Consider the following 20,182-nt stretch of genomic DNA (forward strand, 5'->3'; position numbering starts at 1 on the left):
TCAAATCTGACCTCAGACACTTCCCAGCTGTGTGACCCTGGACAAGTCACTTGACCCCCATTGCCTACCCTTACCACTCTTCCACCTATAAGTCAATACACAGAAGTTAAGGGTTTAAAATAAAAAAAAATAAATGAATAAAAATTAAAAAATAAAAAAAAATTAATGACTCTAATTTGGAAATAGGCCCTGAACAAGGACACATGTTACAACCAGTGGAAATGTGCGTCGGCCATGGGTGGGGGGTTGAGCGTGCGGTGAAGGGGAAAGTAGGGGCATGAAGCATGTAAACATGTTAAAAATGAATATTAATAAATGTTAAAAAAATTATAGGAAGAGCCAAATTATAAATGGGTGCCAATTTAGATACAGAAAAAAAATCAATGATAAAAAAATTATAAATAAAAAACCTTAAAGATTTGGATGCCTCATAAAATACAGACATTCTAAAGATATTCTTTACTAATTATAGGCAATAAAGTATATTTGCTTACAAAAAAAAAATTTAATGACTCTAATGACTTTCAGTAATGTCACCTAAGAGACAGTGTTAATTAAATGGTAAAACATTTTCCTATATTGATCTACAATTTGGAGACTTCACTTTCCAAAGTTAGTTTATTGCAAAGAATATTTGGTCAGGTTTTCTCCCTTTTGAGGAAGGATCTCATTTTTTTTTCTCCAAAGGAGTATAATAGAAGTCTAATACTGAAATTTGTTCTTCTCAAACACTGGAACAATGTAGTAGTACAAATAGTACTTATCTATGGACCAGAAGATGCTACCCTAGTCCCAACTGTGGTCCTATTTATGTACATGAACATATACAAATCACTTCACTTTTCTGAGTCTCAGTTTTCTCATCTTCAGATTGAGAGGGTGGAACCAAATGACCTATAAGGACCTTTTTTTTCCCTTTCAACTTTGATGATTCTAGAATTTTCTCATCACGCTAATTATGCTTGATATGCCACCACTGTATGCTATGCAGCATGTTTCCCATTATGTGAAAATGGAAGAATATCTCATCATTTGCATCTGTGCTACCTTCCAAGGGTCAACTCCTGAGCATATGAGTGGCCAGTAGTGTATATAGCAACAAAAGACAAAGAGAGATCATGGCAGGAAAGAAGTCAGGGAGTAAAAGAATGTAATTAATAATCAGAAGCAACTTTGGAGATCATCCAGGGTAGCATCCTCAATTTAAGTTCAGGAACCTGAAGTACAGATAAAATGAATCAATGGCTTGCCCAAATTCACCTATCTAGGAAGTAGTAAAGGTAGGGTGAAAATCTCCATAAGCCAGAATGCCTTATATAATAATATATAGGATGTTGGCAGGAAATGTGCTATCCCTCTTTATCCTTTCAGCAACTCTTTTCCACCCCTAGCTGCCAATTCTGCTAGTTATTTTGCATAGCAGAGGGCAGAACTCCCTATAGGTCCAGATTCATTCTCCACTTGGCCTGAATTTGGATACCTAGTACAAACTAAGAAATAAGGAATTAGACTTCATTCAAGGTTTGTTAGTTCTCAATACAAAAAAAAAAAAAATTAAACAAGATAAACTAATGAGAATTCAAGCCTCACTGTCCATAGGGAACTCATCCTCTCTGAAAAGTCTCCCACAAATGTACAGCCATCACTGTTAAGAACATCCTTTCCAGAAAGACAATCTTAAACATGCTCACTCTCTCTATATATATGTTTATATATGTATGTGTATCTATGTATATAGATACACATATAAAGTCATGTTATTGATTTACAACTTAAATCCCCATTTCAAATTACTGTTTTTCAGTACAGACACTATACCAAAATAACTTTTGGGGGGTTTTTTAAATCCAAGGTATGCTATTGAGCATGTTTATCGGATTGGAAAAGAGAGGGAAAAAAAACACAAAAAGTGGCTGGAATGTGGTTTAACAAGCTAATAAATAGTTGTCCATGGTTCACTTCCCGGTCAGGGAGCTGCATCACATGCACTATGGAAACTAGTAACTGATTTTCACTTAGGTTGAATTTTTATTAAGGATTTAATATTTTGTAAGCATTAAAATTCCACCTGGGAAATAATTTTCCATGTAGGAAATAATTTAAGGCTGCCCAGTCATCTTTGGAAAGGTAACAGAATGGCCATTGCGTGTCGAAAAGGGTTGCCAAAATTCCAGGAAGCTGAATTTTTTTTTCCTGAGTCATCAGATTCTATGTGTGTTATGACTGACTACTACTATTTGGCTCTACTTGCCACATGAAGTGATAAAGGAATTGAATCAGCTTTCTCTGTTCAGCTGATAAATGGAGTATCTTTCCTCAGAGACTATTTTTCCCTGCTTTTGGGAGAGTAGAAGAGATGACTACTGGCCCCTCATTCTATTCACTCTACTTCTGGCTCCCTAGTCTTATGATAAAGGAAAGGTATCATGAACCAGCACTTCTTATTCATATCTATTGTCCATAGGTCCTACTAATTAATCCAAAGGCTCAAATTTTTAAAAGAAAACTAGAATAAATTAGTAAACTCCACAAACTCAGAATCTTGGTTTTTCACTGAACCACAACCCAACCCTAATATTAAAACATTTTTTAAAGAAACTGCTTACTTGGAATTGTCCTTTTGACTATTAGTAATTCTCAAACCCAGTCATTGTATTTTCTAAAATTACTGAACCATGAAGAACTCATAATATCCAAATCCTGTCTGAAAAATACCTATATTTCATTTAATCTTCAGATAAATCTAGTCATATTGTCTTGGTAAAATGTTAAGCTCATCAAAAACCAAGGCAACCCAGATGTAATGCCATTGTGGCATTTGTCTCTTTTTTATCTGCCAAAACATTTTGATTTAATCTGCAAGCACATTAGAAAAAAGCATTTTATAAATCTCTGAAGGAGAACAAAAATATTGCTACTGAATAATTATATACAATGCCTATAAATGCCTTGCAGGTCCATCTTCGAGGAACTTGATCATTAAAGTTGCTGTGTGTTTTTCATTAAGAAGCATAAGATATATTTTAATCATACTATCTTTTTGATACAGTCTAAATTTGAGGAAGGGCAATTAGAGCTTTTATGTCTTGTAAAGTATTTCTTGCACTGTAAGACAAAGAGCACCAAATAGGCAGGAACTTTTCCTGTGTAGTTTCCTTGATTTGGTCTCCTTCTTGTGTGGAACATAATTGTTTACAGGATCTACCAGCTGAGACATTAAGGCTAAGGCTAATAAAGTAGAGTTACTATACTGTACATTGTCTTGGAATACCCATTGCTTCCCAGGAAAAAACTCATGAAGAGACTTTGGGGGAATTTGCAAAGAGAAAAAGAAGTCTATTCGTATTTAATTTAAACCATTCTTGGCATTTTAGCAAAAAGGGGGAAAAAAAGGAAAATATATCTTCACAGCTTTCAAAAGACTAAAGATACTCAATCAGTTGTCTGATAAGTCATTTTTATCATATGGGGACTATAAGCTTTCTGGCAAGTACTGTTCATTTACCGGGTGTTTTATAGTTCTTCAAGATCATAAATTATTGTGGTATAAGAATCCAAAGTGATATGTATGCCATAAGCACTTTTGTGAGATAGCTGGCTTTCCAGGGCTGTGGAAAATTGTCAAGATGTAATGGCTGTCTGCCCACCCGCCCTTTGCACTCAAGAGGCTTATTCTTGTAACAGTTTAAAAATCTCCATTTCTCTGATTTAGTTCATGAGATTTCTATTGACTTAAGAACTTTATTCATCATCTCTTTCAGTGGGGGACCCCTGAGTTAGGACTAACTTAAATCATGTGGGCAGAGATTCAGATGGTTCACATACTAATTTGGTTTGGTTATGACTGGCTAAGTGCAAACACCTGTTGGATTGTCTGAATGAATCAGCATGACGAAAACAGGGGTGTGAAATCACAGTCTGAGCAGTGTGAGGAGCACTGTCATTCCAGACATTCTTCACCATGACTAGGCACAAGTTCACTCAGTAATCTTCTAGATTTGCATCGGAAAGAGCCATGTCGTAGATGAGCCATTTGGTTTTCCACTGTATTGGTTGCCTGTGTACCCTAAAAAGCTAACCTCTTTGTAACTATGACAAATTCTTTCTTGTCACCTGACTCCGATAGTACAGCACGGGTTCAACTCTCAATGACAATCTCAAGGGAGTTCTGAGTGTTTGAGAGAAGAACAAGAATTAGCGTGCTGATCTTGGGGCATAAATGAATGCCACTGATGACAGTATGCCCCATGGATCTAAGCTTCGCTTTGGGCTGTGAATCAGCAGGGAATAAAGCTGACATTGCAATAAGACCCCAATTTACAGAAATGAAAGTGTTTGCCCTGGATAAAGCTTTTGGGATTTGTGAATTCTCACTTCAGGCTCAGGCAAAGAATATCTGATCAGTAGGAAAATGGGAAAAGGAAGTATAACTGGCAAGTGTAACAGGGTCCATGGCTACAGGAAAATGAAAAATTTTACCAAATATTTCCACTCATGATGCTTTTAAAGGTATCAATTTGAAGCTTTAGTCAAGTGACTTCAATGGGAAAAGCAGTGGTTAAGGCAGAAAAGCCAAAGGATGAAAAAATACACTCACAATTGGGGTGTATCACTGAAGAAAGAGAGAGGTAAAGAAGGGCTTAAACTATGTGTGGAGAAATCAGTGGATTCTCTATAAAATATTTTGTATTTATCTTGTTAGAATAGCAAATTAAGTTTTCCCTTTATACAGAATAAGCAGAAATATATTTCTAAATTATGGACATTGGTATGTTAAAAAAACAACGCACAGTAGCAACATTAAAGCTATAATGATAGTTATCATTTATATAATGCTTTAAGTTTGCAAAGTGCCTTACAAATATTATCTGATTCTTCCACACAACAAGCCTAGGAAGTAATGGTTACTATTATCCCCAGTTTACAGAAACTGAAGTAAACAAAGTCTAAATGACTCGCCCAGTGTCACACAGCTTTTTATGTGTGTGTGTCTAGATTTGAAATTGGGAATGCCTGACTTCAGTTCCACACCACCTAGATGGCTGCCAGATTAAAAATCAGACTGCCATTTACCTCCACATGAAGACTTGTGGCAGAATAAAAGAAAATAGCCATTTCTACTCTGTAACTAACTTTTCAAACCATTTGCTTCCCTTTTTTTTCTTTCTACCTGCAGCTAGACATAATGATCTGTTTCATTTAACCAAGTTAAATATGGGTTCGTAATCATTATAAATTCATGCAAATTGCTACTGAAAGGGAACATAAAAAGAGACGACATATGATACTTTTTTTCAGTTTTTTAATGTTTGGCAATCTGGTTGTACTAAATATCTTAAATTAGATGAGTTGGGAGTTAAGTTAACGAAATCAGCAGATGTTACTGAGTTGGGTGAATATCAGGAAAAATAGACTCCCCAGGTAAATGAAGGAAGCTCAGTTAGCATCAGCAAGGTCATTTAAAATGGGATTGGGAGGAAAAAACCCACTAATTGCTGAACCACAGGGAAGAATCATGTCCTGGATAATGTATTGGGCTTTTTCCACTTCTAATTTCTCTGATTATATGAAGTCTTGGAAAGTAGTCTCTCGGGTTCTAACTGTAAACTATTTCAGCCCTGTATGAAATGAGCCAAGCAGTGTTCAACTGAACATTGAGAAAATCTCTTCCCAGCAAACCAAAAGCCCTGCTATAATGTACCAAAAGATCTCAGTAGCTGCAGTGACTGTTCCAAGAAAGGTCCTTTAGAGCACAAACAAGTCTCACCACCATTTACCAGTAGTCACTAAATTGGACCCAAGTGAAGTTGTGACCCGTCTCTCAGAACATGCAAACCAGTATATTCAGGCTAAGGCAGCAACCTCTGCAACAGGGTACTTCTTCAACAAGAACTTACAAATTGAGAGCACCAGAAATTCTATTTCCTGACAAGCTTTTAAAAATAAGCCTTGTCAAAAAGATCTTCAGGATATTAAACAAGCTTCCAGTAGATTAAAAAAAAAATTGATCTTTGGGTAGAAACAAACTAACCAAACCCAAGAGAAGGGGCCAGGGGGCAGAGGGGGGAATTGTGTTGTGAAATGTATATTGAACATTAATATTAGCCAATTTGTTAAGATTTTGATATTTGTCAGATATTGACCTTCTTATTCTGGTTTTATCATAATTAATTGTTATGAGCGGGGATCTACCATTAGCCAGGCAAACATAAATAAACTGTACTGCTTTTTAGGTAATAGGGACAATATCCAGAGTAAGGCCAAAGCAAGGAGACTTTATGCAAATTACCTAAATTATTGTTGTTCTTTGTAAATCAACCTTATAGTCTCTGGTAAAAATCACATTCAAAACATTTCTAGCAATACTACTCCTTGTGATTTCCTCAGTTCAGTTCAAGATTATATTTGTAGTCAAATAAGCCCTGGTTACTTTTAAATAAGCATAATTTTTTCATAATCTAAAGATTGAAAACATTCTTGATAATTCTTGGGTTAAAATTAAAAACAAACAAATATGGAAGTGAAAACTATTTAAGTTTGAATTTTACTGTCCCTCTCATAAAATCCCTGTTGATTTACTGGAGGAATTTGAGAAATATGTCTAGAACTCTACCATTAATTTTTTTTTTTACTATCTGGTTAAATCATTGATAAACTAAGAAAATTATGATACTAAATAACTTGCTGTATTTTTAAACCTCAACAAAAGTTATTAAATTTGAGGTATGAATATTTTCAATACATGAAATTTAAATTAATTTTTTCAAAATTTTATTTTCCTCCTTGTCGAAATGCTCTTTGGATTTTTATTCCCCCCTTCCCCCAATCCCTATTTAAGTGTGTATACATGTGATTCCTGGGATTTCGTCTATGTGGAAAACTCCTAGGGTAGAAACTTCCCGGAATGGATGGAGATCTGCATCTCACTCAGAATCTTAGAGACTTGCCTGGGATTCTGAAGAGTTAAGTGACTTGCCCCCTGATTACACAGCTGATATGTTTGAGAGGCAAGTTAGGTTTGAACCTAGGTCTTTCTAACTACAATGTGTGATAATTAGATTAAGTCTACACTGCCCATCTTTAGATTTAATCACCAAAGGTGAGAGCACCTTCCAATTCTGGGAGGTCCTAACCCACCTGTACTAGAGTGAGTAACGAATCAGAATCAACCAACCGCCTATGCTTTCTATGAGAAAGTGTCTATTGTGATTGGACATGTAGGCTAGGGGAAGTCACTGGAAATGACACATATGTGACCCCTTTAAAAGAGGGAGTTGAGTGAGTGAGGCTGCTTCTGGTTTGACAGAGGAAATTTGAGGGAGCTTTACTGGTTCATGACTGAGACTGTTCCATAAGTTGAGTTTAAAGACTGAATCTTCCTGAACTTCTATTAAGAAACTTCCATAAAAGTCAATTTTGACTTGAGATTATTCTTAATTGAGGATTGATAATAGTTCAATATATTGAACCCACAAAACCCCTTTTTCACCCTTACAAATACTTGCCCCCAACCACTTTGGTACTCTTCCTCTCATCTTGATGAATATAAAGAAACAAACGATATTTTCAGAATTTCCAACTAAAATGTTAAACCTAATAAGTTTTGATGAAATTAATATTGTGGGTTTTTTTATTTTTTAATAGGGGATAGGAGGTTGTTTAAGGAAATATACTTAGCATGATCCAGGATGCCCATGTGCATAGTATGACCTTGAAAAAATGTCTAAAACATGCATGCAAAAAATGGAGCCAGGCCTCTATCATTTTTCAGAATTATGATTAGACTAGAATATATAGAAATAAGGAATATTTGATGGAAAACAGCTGGATCAATTGTATTTGACCCTGATAATTTGGAAATTAGGCATTCACATGCCCACACAATTAATTTTCTCTGGTTGCTTACAGTCATATTTTAAGACTAACTTACTGAGGAATTTTGCTGAGCTTTGTTAGAAAGTCAAGAGGGGAGGGAAGAAAAAAAAACCCTAGCAGAAACATTAGAGACATACCATACTTATCAGCTGAAGTCCCAAGGTGCTGGATTTCAATATCCAGTGCGCCTGACTATCCTTCAGCCCAAAGAGGAAAAATAAAAATGCTCTCAGCTTGTCGGTTTACAGATTCTCACTCCCCACAAAGAAGGCATAGCCAACATTGATCTTGTGTTTGTCACTCAGTCAGAAGAGGGAGGACTTGTGAATTCCTAGATTAAAAGCCCCCTCTGGGGTAGGGAAAGTGGTGGAACAGTGGAAAGCAGAGTTTATTGCCCCTTGGCTATGGTTTCAGGAAGAGAGCCCTGGAGCCCTGCTCAAGGTCACTCAATACTATGGGATTCTGGCAACATGTTCCTGTAATTTTTGGCAAGGAGTGTTACTACTCATATACCATAACACAATTTTCATACCATTTTTATACCCTCTGTTTAAAAAGTTTTATTTCACCATTATGTATCAGACTATCCAAAAGAAAATCAAGCTTGCTATCTTTTTGCAGGTACTGCTTTAATTGCTTACATTTTAAACATTTTTGGAGCAGATCCTATTATCTTAAAATAATTTACATAATTCTGGCTCGACTGTTTATAGTTTTCTTGGATATACTGATTGCTAAGTGTGTCCTTTTTTTTCTCTGTGTATTTCTAGCTTCCTCTACTCTTTGCATTGCATCCTCTATTGTTTGATTGAGCAGTCATATACAGAAGAGTGTATGGTTTGCCATCACAGGTGTTCACTTTCATTAATATGTTCTCTTTCTCCAATTCGAAAGCATACAATGCTGAGAGTGGAGACAAAGCTTGTTAAATGTGCTAAAATAATCTCTACAAAAGAAATCCATGTATCCAAACAAGTCCACTAAAATTCTAGGAAGAGGTGGGCAGTCCAAACACCTCATTTCCAAGGTAGGTACTTGGAATCAAAAATTAAGTTAAATTTATGAGGAAAAATAAGGCCAGATCGACTGTATTGTAGAGTATATGAAGGGCAAGAATTTGTAACAAGTCTAAAAAGGTGGGTTCAAGTCAGAAAACACAAGCTCATCCTAAGTGGGGATTGTTTTATTCTTTTTACTTGTTCCCATCACCTAGCAAAGTTCTGAGCACAGAGTAGGAGCTTGATAAATGCTTTATTAATTTATTGATAGCAAAGAACTTTAAAGCCAAACATAATTGTCCATATTTCCTCCTTGAAATGATGTGGGGAGGGCAGGTAGGTGGTTCAGTGGATTGAGAGCCAGGCCCAGAGATGGGAGGTCCCGGATTCAAATCTGGCCTTAGATGCTTCCCAGCTGTGTGACCCTAGACAAGTCACTTAACCCCTGTTGCCTGGTCCTTACCACTCTTCTGCCTTGGAACCAACACACAGAATAGATTCTAAAAAGTAAGGTAAGGTTTTTTAAAAAAAAAAGATGATGGGGGCCATTGAGGTTTATTGAGAATGGAAGTAGGGTGGTCAGACATGCAATTGAGGAAAATCAGTTTGGCAGCAGAACGAAAAGAGGGATTACATAGCATAGAACATTGAAGGGAGACAAAATAGAAGGCTACGATAATAGTATAAGGGAAAGGTGATGAGGGGCTGAAATAGAGTGGTAGCTATGTGGGGAAAGAAAAGGGGAAAATGAGACAGATTTTTAGGAGTAGACATGAGAGCCTTTGGTGACTAAGTGGATATGTGAGCTAAGAAAGAATGAGAAGGCAGGAATAACATTGAGAAATGACAACCTCAGAGATTAAAAGAATAGTAGTATGCTCAACAGTAATAGGGAAGCTTGAAAGAAGGATAAGATTGGAGTGAAAATTAATGAGTTTTGTTTTGGACACTTTGCTATGAGACATCAAGTTGGACATGGACAATAGACAGTTGGTGATGATCCTGCAATTCAGAAAAGAGACTGTTGCTGGATAGATAGATCTAAAAGGAATAGATGTACCAAGATTTAAATTAAATCATTGGGAACTGATGAGATTCCCAAGTTAGAGAGTGGAAGAAAGAAGAAAAAAAGGGGCTCAGGAAAGAATCCTGGGGTACCCACAATTAGACAGTTTGAGATGTATGATGACACAATGAACTTTGTAAATCATTTAGTTGTCTCCCTTAATATTTGTATTCAGTTCTAATCTATCCAAAGAGTCTTGGATCTTGAGTAGACTTGAATCTTCTTGGGATGGAGAGTGGAATGGGGATTATTTTGGATTCTCTAATTTGGAACGTAGATCTATTTAGCCTTGGAGGCCCTGTAATTACTCTGGGATATCCAACCTGACCTCAAGTTATTCAATAAGCTATTTTGATTCTACAAGCAAATGGGATAGTACCTCTGAAGTATGAGCCTTTTCAGGACCCTGGACATGGTTTGGGATTAATCTGAATCCCTATAACTTCTGTGATAGCCTAATATTTTTGCATAGAGGAAAGAAGCATTTTGATGAGGATGTTTCAAGTACACAATAGGCAACCAGTTTGGTAGTTAACTCTTTCATAAGAAAACCTATTATTAACTAATTAAACTGGCCAGTAAGCCAAATATTCATATATATAAGTTAGAACCCAAGGTTGCTTAATTACTACCACAGGTCAAGTTGACATGCCAAGTCTTAGAGTGCTTCTAGTTTTCATGACCATGCTGACTTCAGGAACTTGCTTCAACAGAGTTTCAGTTAGGCAGTCAGAACATCACTTGTAATATCCTGCTGCTAAACTTTATATAAAACATCTGCATATAATTGCTGCCCCTACTGAGACAGAATTCTGTACTCATTGCCAGGCATCACCATTTTCCGCACCTGCCACTACTCTCCTCAAACTTTTCTTTTGCAGGAGGGTCATTATTCAACCTCTTTTCATGCTGATAACCAATATCATATCCTTTCTTTGAATTCGGAGTACCCTGAAATCATCCTGGACCTTTTGGACTTTTTCTAGCAGAGAACAATACCATGGGATTGTCTAGAACACATTTAACATCTCAGAGAGGAAAGGGGAGAGAGGGAGGGACAGAGACAGAGACAGAGACAGGGAGAAAAATTATCTATTTTAATTTGAAATTTTTTATTTGATTAATTTAGAATATTTTTCCATGGTTACATGATTCATGTTCTTTCCCTCCCCTCCTCCCACTCCCTCCTATAACCAACAAGCAGTTCCACTGGGTTTTACATGTGTCATTAATAAAGACCTATTTCCATATTATTGATATTTGCATTAGGGTGCTGTGTTGAAATTTGGGGTTTATTTGAGCCTTAAATATTTAAATATATGACATAAACTTCCTGTGGACATTTAGGGGACTTGGAAACTACATTTCCCATGATTCAACGGGTTTCCTGTCTTACATGGTGATATGAGCCAAGGTAAAATGTAGCTTAAATAGAGAGGACTTGATTGGGATGCTCTCTTTTTCGTAGGAGGCAGCAAGGTGGGAGAAGGGATGGTGGGCAATTTGAATTAAATAATAGCAGGTGTGTGGCCTTCTTATATTTTACCAAGATGGCTTTAATTAAAATATTAATATGTCTATTTACATCCTTCTATATCCATTTTAATTGTAACAGTACTCATTTAGAGTCAATATCCCCAATCATATCTCCATCAAACCATGTGATCAAGCAGTTGTTTTTCTTCTATGTTTCGACTGCCACAGTTCTTCCTCTGAATGTGAATAGTGTTCTTTCTCATAAGTCCCTCAGAATTGTCCTTGATCATTGCATTGCTGCTAGTAGAGAAGTCCATTGCATTCGATTGTACCACAATGTATCCATCTCTGTGTATAATGTTCTCTTGGTTCTGCTCCTTTCATCCTACATCAATTCCTGGAGGTCATTCCAGTTCACATGGAATTCCTCCAGTTCATTATTCCTTTGAGCACAATAGTATTCCATCACCAACAGATACCACAATTTGTTCAGCATCAATTGAAGGGCATCCCCTCATTTTCCAATTTTTTGCCACTATACAGAGCGCAACTATAAATATTTTTGCATAAGTCTTTTTCCCTATTACCTCTTTGGGGTATAAACCCAGCAGTGGTATGGCTGGATCAAAGGGCAGGCAGTCTTTTAGCACTCTTTGGGCATAGTTCCAAATTGCCATCCAGAATGGTTGGATCAATTCACAGCTTCACCAGCAATGCATTACTGTCTCAATTTTGCCACATCCCCTCCAATATTTATTACTTTCCTTTGCAGTCATGTTAGCCAATCTTCTAAGTGTGAGGTGGTGCCTCAGAGTTGTTTTCATTTTCAGTTGTCTAATTATACGAGATTTAGAACACTTTTTCATGTTCTTATTGATAGTTTCGATTTCTTTATCTGAAAATTGCCTATTCATGCCCCTTACCCATTTATCAGTTGGGGAATGGCATGATTTTTTTGTACAATTGTTTTAGCTCCTTATAAATTTGAGTAATTAGACCTTTGTCAGAGGTTTTTGTTATAAAGTTTTTCCCCAATTTGTTCCTCCCCCACTAATTTTGGTTGCATTGGCTTTGATTGTACAAAACCTTTTTTATATAATGTAATCAAAATTATTTATTTTACATTTTGTAATTTTTTCTAACTCTTGCTTGGTCTTAAAATTCTTCTTTTCCCAAAGATCTAACAAGTGTACTATTCTATGTTCACATAAATTACTTATGGTTTCCTTCTTTATATTCAAGTCATTTACCTTTTATGAATTTATCTTGATGTAGGGTGTAAAATGCTGATCTAAATCTAATCTCTCCAATACTGTTTTCCAGTTTTCCCAGCAGTTTTCATTAAATAGTGGATTTTTGTCCCAAAAGCTGGGATCTTTGGGTTTATCTGTCTTGCTGAGGTCACTCACCCCAAGTCTATTCCACTGATCCTCCCTTCTGTCTCTTCGCCAGTACCATATTGTTTTGATGACTACTGCCTTAAGTTTAAGATATGGTATTGGTAGGCCACCTTCTTTCATATTTTTTTTCATTATTTCCCTTGATATTCTTGATCTTTTGTTCTTCCAAATGAACTTTGTTATAGTTTTTTTCTGATTCAATAAAAAAGTTTCTTGGTAGTTTGATAGGTATGACACTAAATAAGTAAATAAATTTGGGTAGGATTGTCATTTTTATTATGTTAGCTTGTCCTACCCATGAGCAATTAATGTTTTTCCAGTTGTTTAGATCTAGTTTTAATTGTGTAGAAAGCATTTTGTAGTTGTGTTTATATAATTCCTATGTTTGTCTTGGCAGATAGATTCCCAAGTATTTTATATTGTCTAGGGAGATTTTAAATGGAATTTCTGAGAGAGAAAAATTATTTACTAAAGCATTTTTCAAAGCTATCTACAAATATGAATATTTTCAAATATTTTAGTGAAGTAGCATATTCAGTTTTAGCATTCCATATTCCTTTTTGCCATAAATTCTGGTCTACATTTTTCTTCAAACCCAGCATAAGGAATAGAGAAACTTCAATTGCTTGATGTATGTGCATCTTGTCTTGCTGTATGCAGTATGTTCTCAAAGGTTTCTTTTTTAATAGTGGTATGTCTACAATAGATACTCAACAGATGTAAGTGGTATGTTCAAAAAATTAGCCATATGAATAATTGAATATGGAAGATGTTGAGAAGCTAGTGCCTGTCTAGGAAGGTGACCATAATAATGGAGGGACTCAAAAGCATAGTATATGAGGACTGATGGAAAGAAATATGCATATTCAGAGATCTAGAATCTTTAAAATATTTGAGTTATCATGTAGAAAAAGAAGTTAGACTTATTCTATTTGGTTATACCAGACCAGTGAAAAGAAACTACAGAAGAATAGCTTTACATTCAACATAAGGGAAAAACGTCCTAATAATTATAGCTCTCAAACAATAAAATAAAATGCACTTCCTGGAGCTCATTAATTCCCTATCATAAAAGGTCTTCAGGTAGAGTCTGGTTAACTATTTATTGGGGATATGGATTTCATTTCAAATTCTGGGTAAGATTTAGGCTAAAAAACCTCTGATGTTACTTTCAGCACTGAAACTATGACTTGAGATTAATATTTGTTTAACTGATTTTTCATTTTGTAAGATAAAAATAAATACTACATGCTCTTAGAGACATTATACGATTTGAGCCTCAGTATTGTGTTCAATATTCAGTGATTTTTGCCCTAGCCACAAGTTGATATGTGATTTTGGTAAACTAGGAAAGGATCTAATTATTGTTGTCTAATCTTTTTTTTTTTTTTAAGTCCTGCACATTAGACTCCACTTGAGGGTTTATTGCATAGGTACTAGAGTGGTTTCCCATTTCTTTCTCAATTTCATTTTACAGACAAGAAACTTAGGCAAACAGGTTAAAACTTGTCTAGGGTGGTAATGGTAATGTCTGACACCAGATTTGAACTCACAAAGATGAATCTTTCTGACTCCAGGATTGGCACTCTGTCTACTTGCCACCTAGCTGTCCATAAGTATCTAATTAATCCTTTCCCAAGTCATAAATACATGAATGTTATGTCTAAGGTTTTTAATTGTTGTCAAAAATTATGGCATTGTTCCATAGGTATGCTATTTATGTTATAAACTGAAAATTGACATGATATTACAGTCTTATAATAGGATATTGTGAAATTATTATAGAATTTACAGATAATATTTTAAGAAAATTATTGAGAATAATATTATAAAATGCCATCTTGCCCTCAAGATAAAAATTTGGGGATAGGGATAGTGATCCCTCTTTTTTGTTTATTATATCTTTTTGTTTACTTAAATTTCAGTGGAAGATAAATTGTCTCCATGTTTATTCTCATTTTCATACTGTGAAATGTCTTAATTCTTGAAAAAAGGTAATTCATTTTCAGTGGATCCATATATGAGGGATCTCATAAACAGAGGAATTATTTTTTGAGAGCCAATGGGGAGGTGCAATGAGAGGAATATTTCAACCTTTGAGAAAAGAAGGGAAAGAGAAGGCAAACTTCATCTACTTCAGGGTTTAGCCCATGTTTGTCCTGAAAAATGACTCAGGAAGGACAGATCAACCATTAGTAGCCTGACTTGTAAGCAGTTTCATTAATGACAGGACAGTGATGGTGAACCCTTTGAAGATGGAGTGCCAGGCCTTGCCCCCACTCCACCCCTCAGACCAAGTACCATGCCTGCCCCACCAGACCATGTGCCCCTCCCTTCAATGAGTGCCAAGCACAACCCCTCCCTTTATCTCACACAGGAGAGGGAGGAAGCACTCCCGTTGGGCTCGTGGGTGAAGGAGTGATTGAAGTGATGAATGTCTTCAGTGAATATAGAGACAGGGAGGGGAGTGACCCAAGCATTCTACTCCCCTCCAGCTCTGCCACCTATGAGCCACCTACCTTACCCACTGTGTGTTCCCAATGGTCTGCTAGGTGGAGGGGTGGGGGATGTGGAAAAAATGTCCTCAGGCACTGTGGAGAGGGGGAGGAAGCAGCTCCACTCAAATCCCTCTGCCTTTCTAGTAATGAACTCTGAGGGGGAGTGGGTGGTGCATGCCCACAGAGAATACTCTCTGCATGCCATCTTTGGCACCCATGCCATAGGTTCACCATCACTGACATAGGAGTTATTCCAACATTACTATCTCTGACCTTTTTTGACTAAAACATCTTGAAAGGAAACCAAAGAGAAAGAAGAGAAAAAGAAAAGAAAAAAGGACTTCAAGAATGACATAAGGAAGAGAAGAGAGAGAGAATAAGGAGTTTTGGGATGTGAAAAGGGAAACTCTATCACCCTCACATATCTAAAAACATTCTCTTATTCATTCTAGCATCTGGTAGGAATTTAGGAAGAAAATATGCTAATGAATATAAAATGATTAATTTTCTGTACTTTCCTTAAAATACTTCAGGTTCTTCATATAAATTCACCTTCCCTCTATTCCCTTATTGTATCTCCAAAGTGAATATGAAAATATAGGTACATCATTTTTGCTTTATTACAACAAATTCAGTCTTCCAGTTAGCAGTAAATATATAAGCATCATTCTAGAACTAAAAGGGATTTCAGAAATCATCTAATGCAATTCCCTCTGTTTGTATATGAGGAAATTGAAGATCAGGGAAATTAAGTGATTTAACTAACAACACACAGATAGTAAGTGCTAGAGGCAAGGTTTGAACCTAGGTTCTCTGACTCAAATTAATATTCTTTCCACTATATCAGACTAATTCCTGAGGGCCAAAAAGAAAAAAAGAAAACTATTTTAATCCAGGTCTTTGTGCCTAATTGTGAGTGCTGACCACTTGCCTTTCTCCCTCATTATAGATGCTATTGTTTTTTGTTTGTTTGTTTTTTCAGGATCTAGCTCACTACTTGCAAAGCTTAAAATGCTGATGTATCTAACACACACTCACACACACACACACAAACCCCATACCATACCACACAATGTCTCTTTATACTTTTTCTTTTTTTTTTCCAGTGCACAGCAACTTGTGGAGGTGGAGTTCAAACACGTTCAGTCCAGTGCCTAGCAGGTGGCCGGCCAGCTACAGGATGCTTTCCACAGCAGAAACCTATCAGCTCCCTAGCCTGCAATACCCACTTCTGCCCTATACCAGAAAAGAAAGGTAAGTGTAGCTGACAGTGCTTCCATGTTTAAATTTAAACAACTGCTAAGCATATAATCTGCAGTATATTAATAGAAGGTGATAGGGAAGAACACAAAATTTAGATAAAACATGATGTCCCTGATCTCATGGAGTTTATATTTATTTGAATTAGAGTATAACTATAAAACAAGATAATTCATAAGAAATGCATGCAAGAAATGCAAAGGGCTCTATGAAGTCTGAAGATATCAAGTTTATGACCAACTGAGGGATCAGGGCTCTTTGGAAGAGTAGGCATTATTTAATTTGGGATATAAAGGAAGGATACATTTATAAATGAATAAGGAAGGAGAAATTATTCTAGGAAAAAGGAACTACTGCAAACCTGAGAGACAGAGCAAGAAAAGCATAATAAATAGTCTTTTCTGGAAAGAAATTATATGAAATGTAATGAATTAGTACATTTTTAATAGTAAATGGGATGCCATTGAAGATTTTTGAGCAGAGGAATGACATGACCAAAAGTATGATGGATAACTATGTATATTATGGCTAATAGCAGTAGATTAATTCTTGGCAGTTGCAGATCCAATGAGAAGTGGGGTTTATGAGCTATCATTTGGGGATATATCTGGTGGGGATACATGTGGAGGAAGTCTTGATAAGGACCTATGCTTCTTTTCATTCCCAATCCTGCCCCTAGTCTTCCATAATTAAATTAAACTAACCCAATTAAATAGCATCCAGTTTGTCTCTCTGAAAAATACCTTCTTCCTAATATCACTGTATTGCCACTAAGAAGGCAATAGATGTGACAAATATCTCGCATAAAAAATTGGTTGGAGCCTATGTATTTCTTCCCAGCTTATACAAAAGCCAACCTTACTCAGTTCTACTTGCTGTAATATCCCAGATTTTGCTGTTTTACAGCACCAAACATCTAAAATATTTGGAGAGACCAAAAAGCTATCTGTTTTCTAAGAAGGAACTTAACTAGAGGACAATGAATGGTTTGGCTAAATCAGATGATTTTTAAAAGTGAGATTCAGTTAACAGAGGAAGTATTATCTAGGTGGATGAGAGGGTGGATAGATTTATTGGGGGGGGGGTAGAAGAATGAGAAGTTCCAAACTTTTCTGGAGAACATCCAATGAAGGTCTCCTAAAGTTTTGAAGTTCTCTGAACTACATTGTTTCAAAAGTCCACACTAAGTAATGACAAAATAACTTTTACTTTTCCATCTATTTGCTATCCATAATGAGTAATATGTTTGGGGAGCTAACAGATCATGGGGGATACAATACCATAAACATGTGTCAAGCCCTGTGCTAAATTCTGGGAATACAAATAAGTAAAAGAAAGGCAGACCTTGACCCTGAGAAGCTAACAATCTACTGAGGATGATGAAGGATGATGATTTCTCCTCTTTTTTCAGATACCTTCTGCAAAGATTATTTCAACTGGTGCTACTTGGTGCCCCAGCACGGAATGTGCAACCACAAGTTTTACGGCAAGCAATGCTGCAGGTCTTGTTCGAAATCAAATTTGTAATTTAGGACTGATTCCCACGTGGGAAAAAAAAATATATATATATATATATATTTTCAGCACAAGAAAAAAAGAGCTGCACAATCTGAATTGGGCTGTGCCCAAATAAGATAGAAATCTGAAGAAAAACTAGGCTTTGTTCTTTGATTTTGGGGTTATTTTTTAATGGGCCTGAACACACACACACACACACACACACACACACACACACACAAATGGTATTACGAATGGTTTAAACATGGAAGTCTTCTGCAACCTTCTGCAGTACTATGGCAAGAGTCAAACCTATCATCACTGCCAGCAAAAGGAACCTTTTCTAAAGGGGATGAGCAAAACTTTGCTAAGGAGTATGTTGTTGTTTTTCTTTCAATCTCAAATAAATTAAGGCCAAAAAAAATAGGCCAAGTTGAACTTGTTGTAGTATAAATGGTGCTTTCTGAAGAAAAGAAAAAAAATCCACAAAGAGGAGGACAAGCTAAAATGATCTACCACCAGGCAAATTCAGTGCCTCTGCCAGCTGATCTCTGTGGTCTCTTCCAGTTCTTCAGTTCTGAAACTCTTTGAGTCTTCTTTTTTTAAAAGGGGGTAGATGTTATAAGAACAGAAGCTCTCAGGCCCACACGTCCCTCCTCTCCACCTGCTGGTAGATAACAGCCCTGCAGTTGGTCTGTTTGTTCCTCTTTCTGAATACTTCCTCATTGACGAGCAATATCAAAAGTTCCATCAGCATACTTGAAGCACTTGAACCTGGATGCTATATTTTGATTCATGCACCAGATGTGGAAAGGGGGAAAAATGAAATATCTCCAAAGGTGCTTCCTTCCCTTTCAGACTCATGAGCCAAATGAAAGTTTTCTTGTTTTATGTGTTATATCTTTCTGTTATTTACAAAGAACCCTTCCTATTTAAACTTATTTCTTTATGCTTTGCTGTAACAGAAAAGAGAGAAAGAGAGGAAAAGAAAAAAGAGGGTAAGGAGGGAGGGAGGGAGGGAAGGAAAGGAAAAAAGGAAGGAAGGTAGTAAAAGTAAGCAGGAAGGAAGGAAGGAAGGAAGGAAGGAAGGAAGGAAGGAAGGAAGGAAGGAAGGAAAGAAGGAAGGAAAGAAAAAATTGTTCTGTATCATTTTTTAGATGTCTGGTTATGCCCAAATCCTGCTGTCCTTTATTAAAAAATTATGATACTACTAAAATAGTTGTCTGCTAAATAACCAACTTTCTAAATCATGCTTCATATGTGTGGCGGTTTGGGGGTTGGTTTGTTTTTGCAATACCCATTTAGAATGAATGCCAACATTTTATGAACGAAAAAGCCACACATTGTCCTGTTTCTGACATATTCCATTTCAGTATTGGTGCTGCCTTAAAGTTAATGTTCTTATGGTGCAGCTCCACTTGTAATGAGCACCTGAATATTTATGTTTTCTGAAATTTTATAATAAAATTTTTATTGTATTGTTTGTCTCTGGACTGTCTCATCATTTCCCAAGATGAAAGGTAATAGATTTAAAGCTAGAAGAGGCCTTAGAAAACACTGCTTCCCCACTTTTATTTTTTACACATGAGAAAATGGAATTAAATAGAGGTTAAGTGACTTACCAAAGGTCACACAGGTAGTGAGCATTTTTAGCTGGATTTGCACCCAGATCTTTCTAACTCTAAGCCTAATGCTTCTCTACTAAAACACACTGCTTTCTCATCCCTATGTAATCAATGGATTAGTTTGCTTTGAAACCAGCAAGTTGATGCTGACTCTCAACTGCTCACATATTCAGTAATGAGAAGAGGTAATAAAAGGTGACTTCTAACAGAAATTAGATGTGGAGACACTTCCAGTCTCCAAAGGCCTATTAGAGCCAACCAGCTGAATGAATATGGAGAATATGAAAATATGAATATGCCCCTTGTTCTCATGGAACCTCAAAGACAACCTTAGAATGCAGAAATGGTCCTGAGTAGCTCAGCAGTTCTTAATACTCTGGACCTTATGATTGCCTGGTCCATATCAGATTGGATTTGGCAAAATCTAGGGGGATACAAAGCAATCATTATTGAGGTATGTCTAGTGGATCATCCTCCCTGAAGAGAG

At 36.4% G+C, this 20,182-nt stretch overlaps 1 protein-coding gene across 1 annotated transcript in view; it reads left to right on the forward strand.

The window, feature by feature from the left end:
* Positions 1 to 18,100, forward strand: part of ADAMTS16 (ADAM metallopeptidase with thrombospondin type 1 motif 16) — a 242,995-nt gene extending 224,895 nt beyond the window's left edge. Inside the window, exons 22-23 of the mRNA XM_044657869.1 lie at positions 16,420 to 16,567; positions 17,985 to 18,100. Coding sequence (XP_044513804.1) covers positions 16,420 to 16,567; positions 17,985 to 18,100 — 264 coding nt within the window. The remainder of the gene's footprint in view (positions 1 to 16,419; positions 16,568 to 17,984) is intronic.
* Positions 18,101 to 20,182: the final 2,082 nt, after the last annotated feature.

The sequence above is a fragment of the Gracilinanus agilis genome, chromosome 1 (assembly GCF_016433145.1).
Source record: "Gracilinanus agilis isolate LMUSP501 chromosome 1, AgileGrace, whole genome shotgun sequence".
Classification (NCBI taxonomy): domain Eukaryota; kingdom Metazoa; phylum Chordata; class Mammalia; order Didelphimorphia; family Didelphidae; genus Gracilinanus; species Gracilinanus agilis.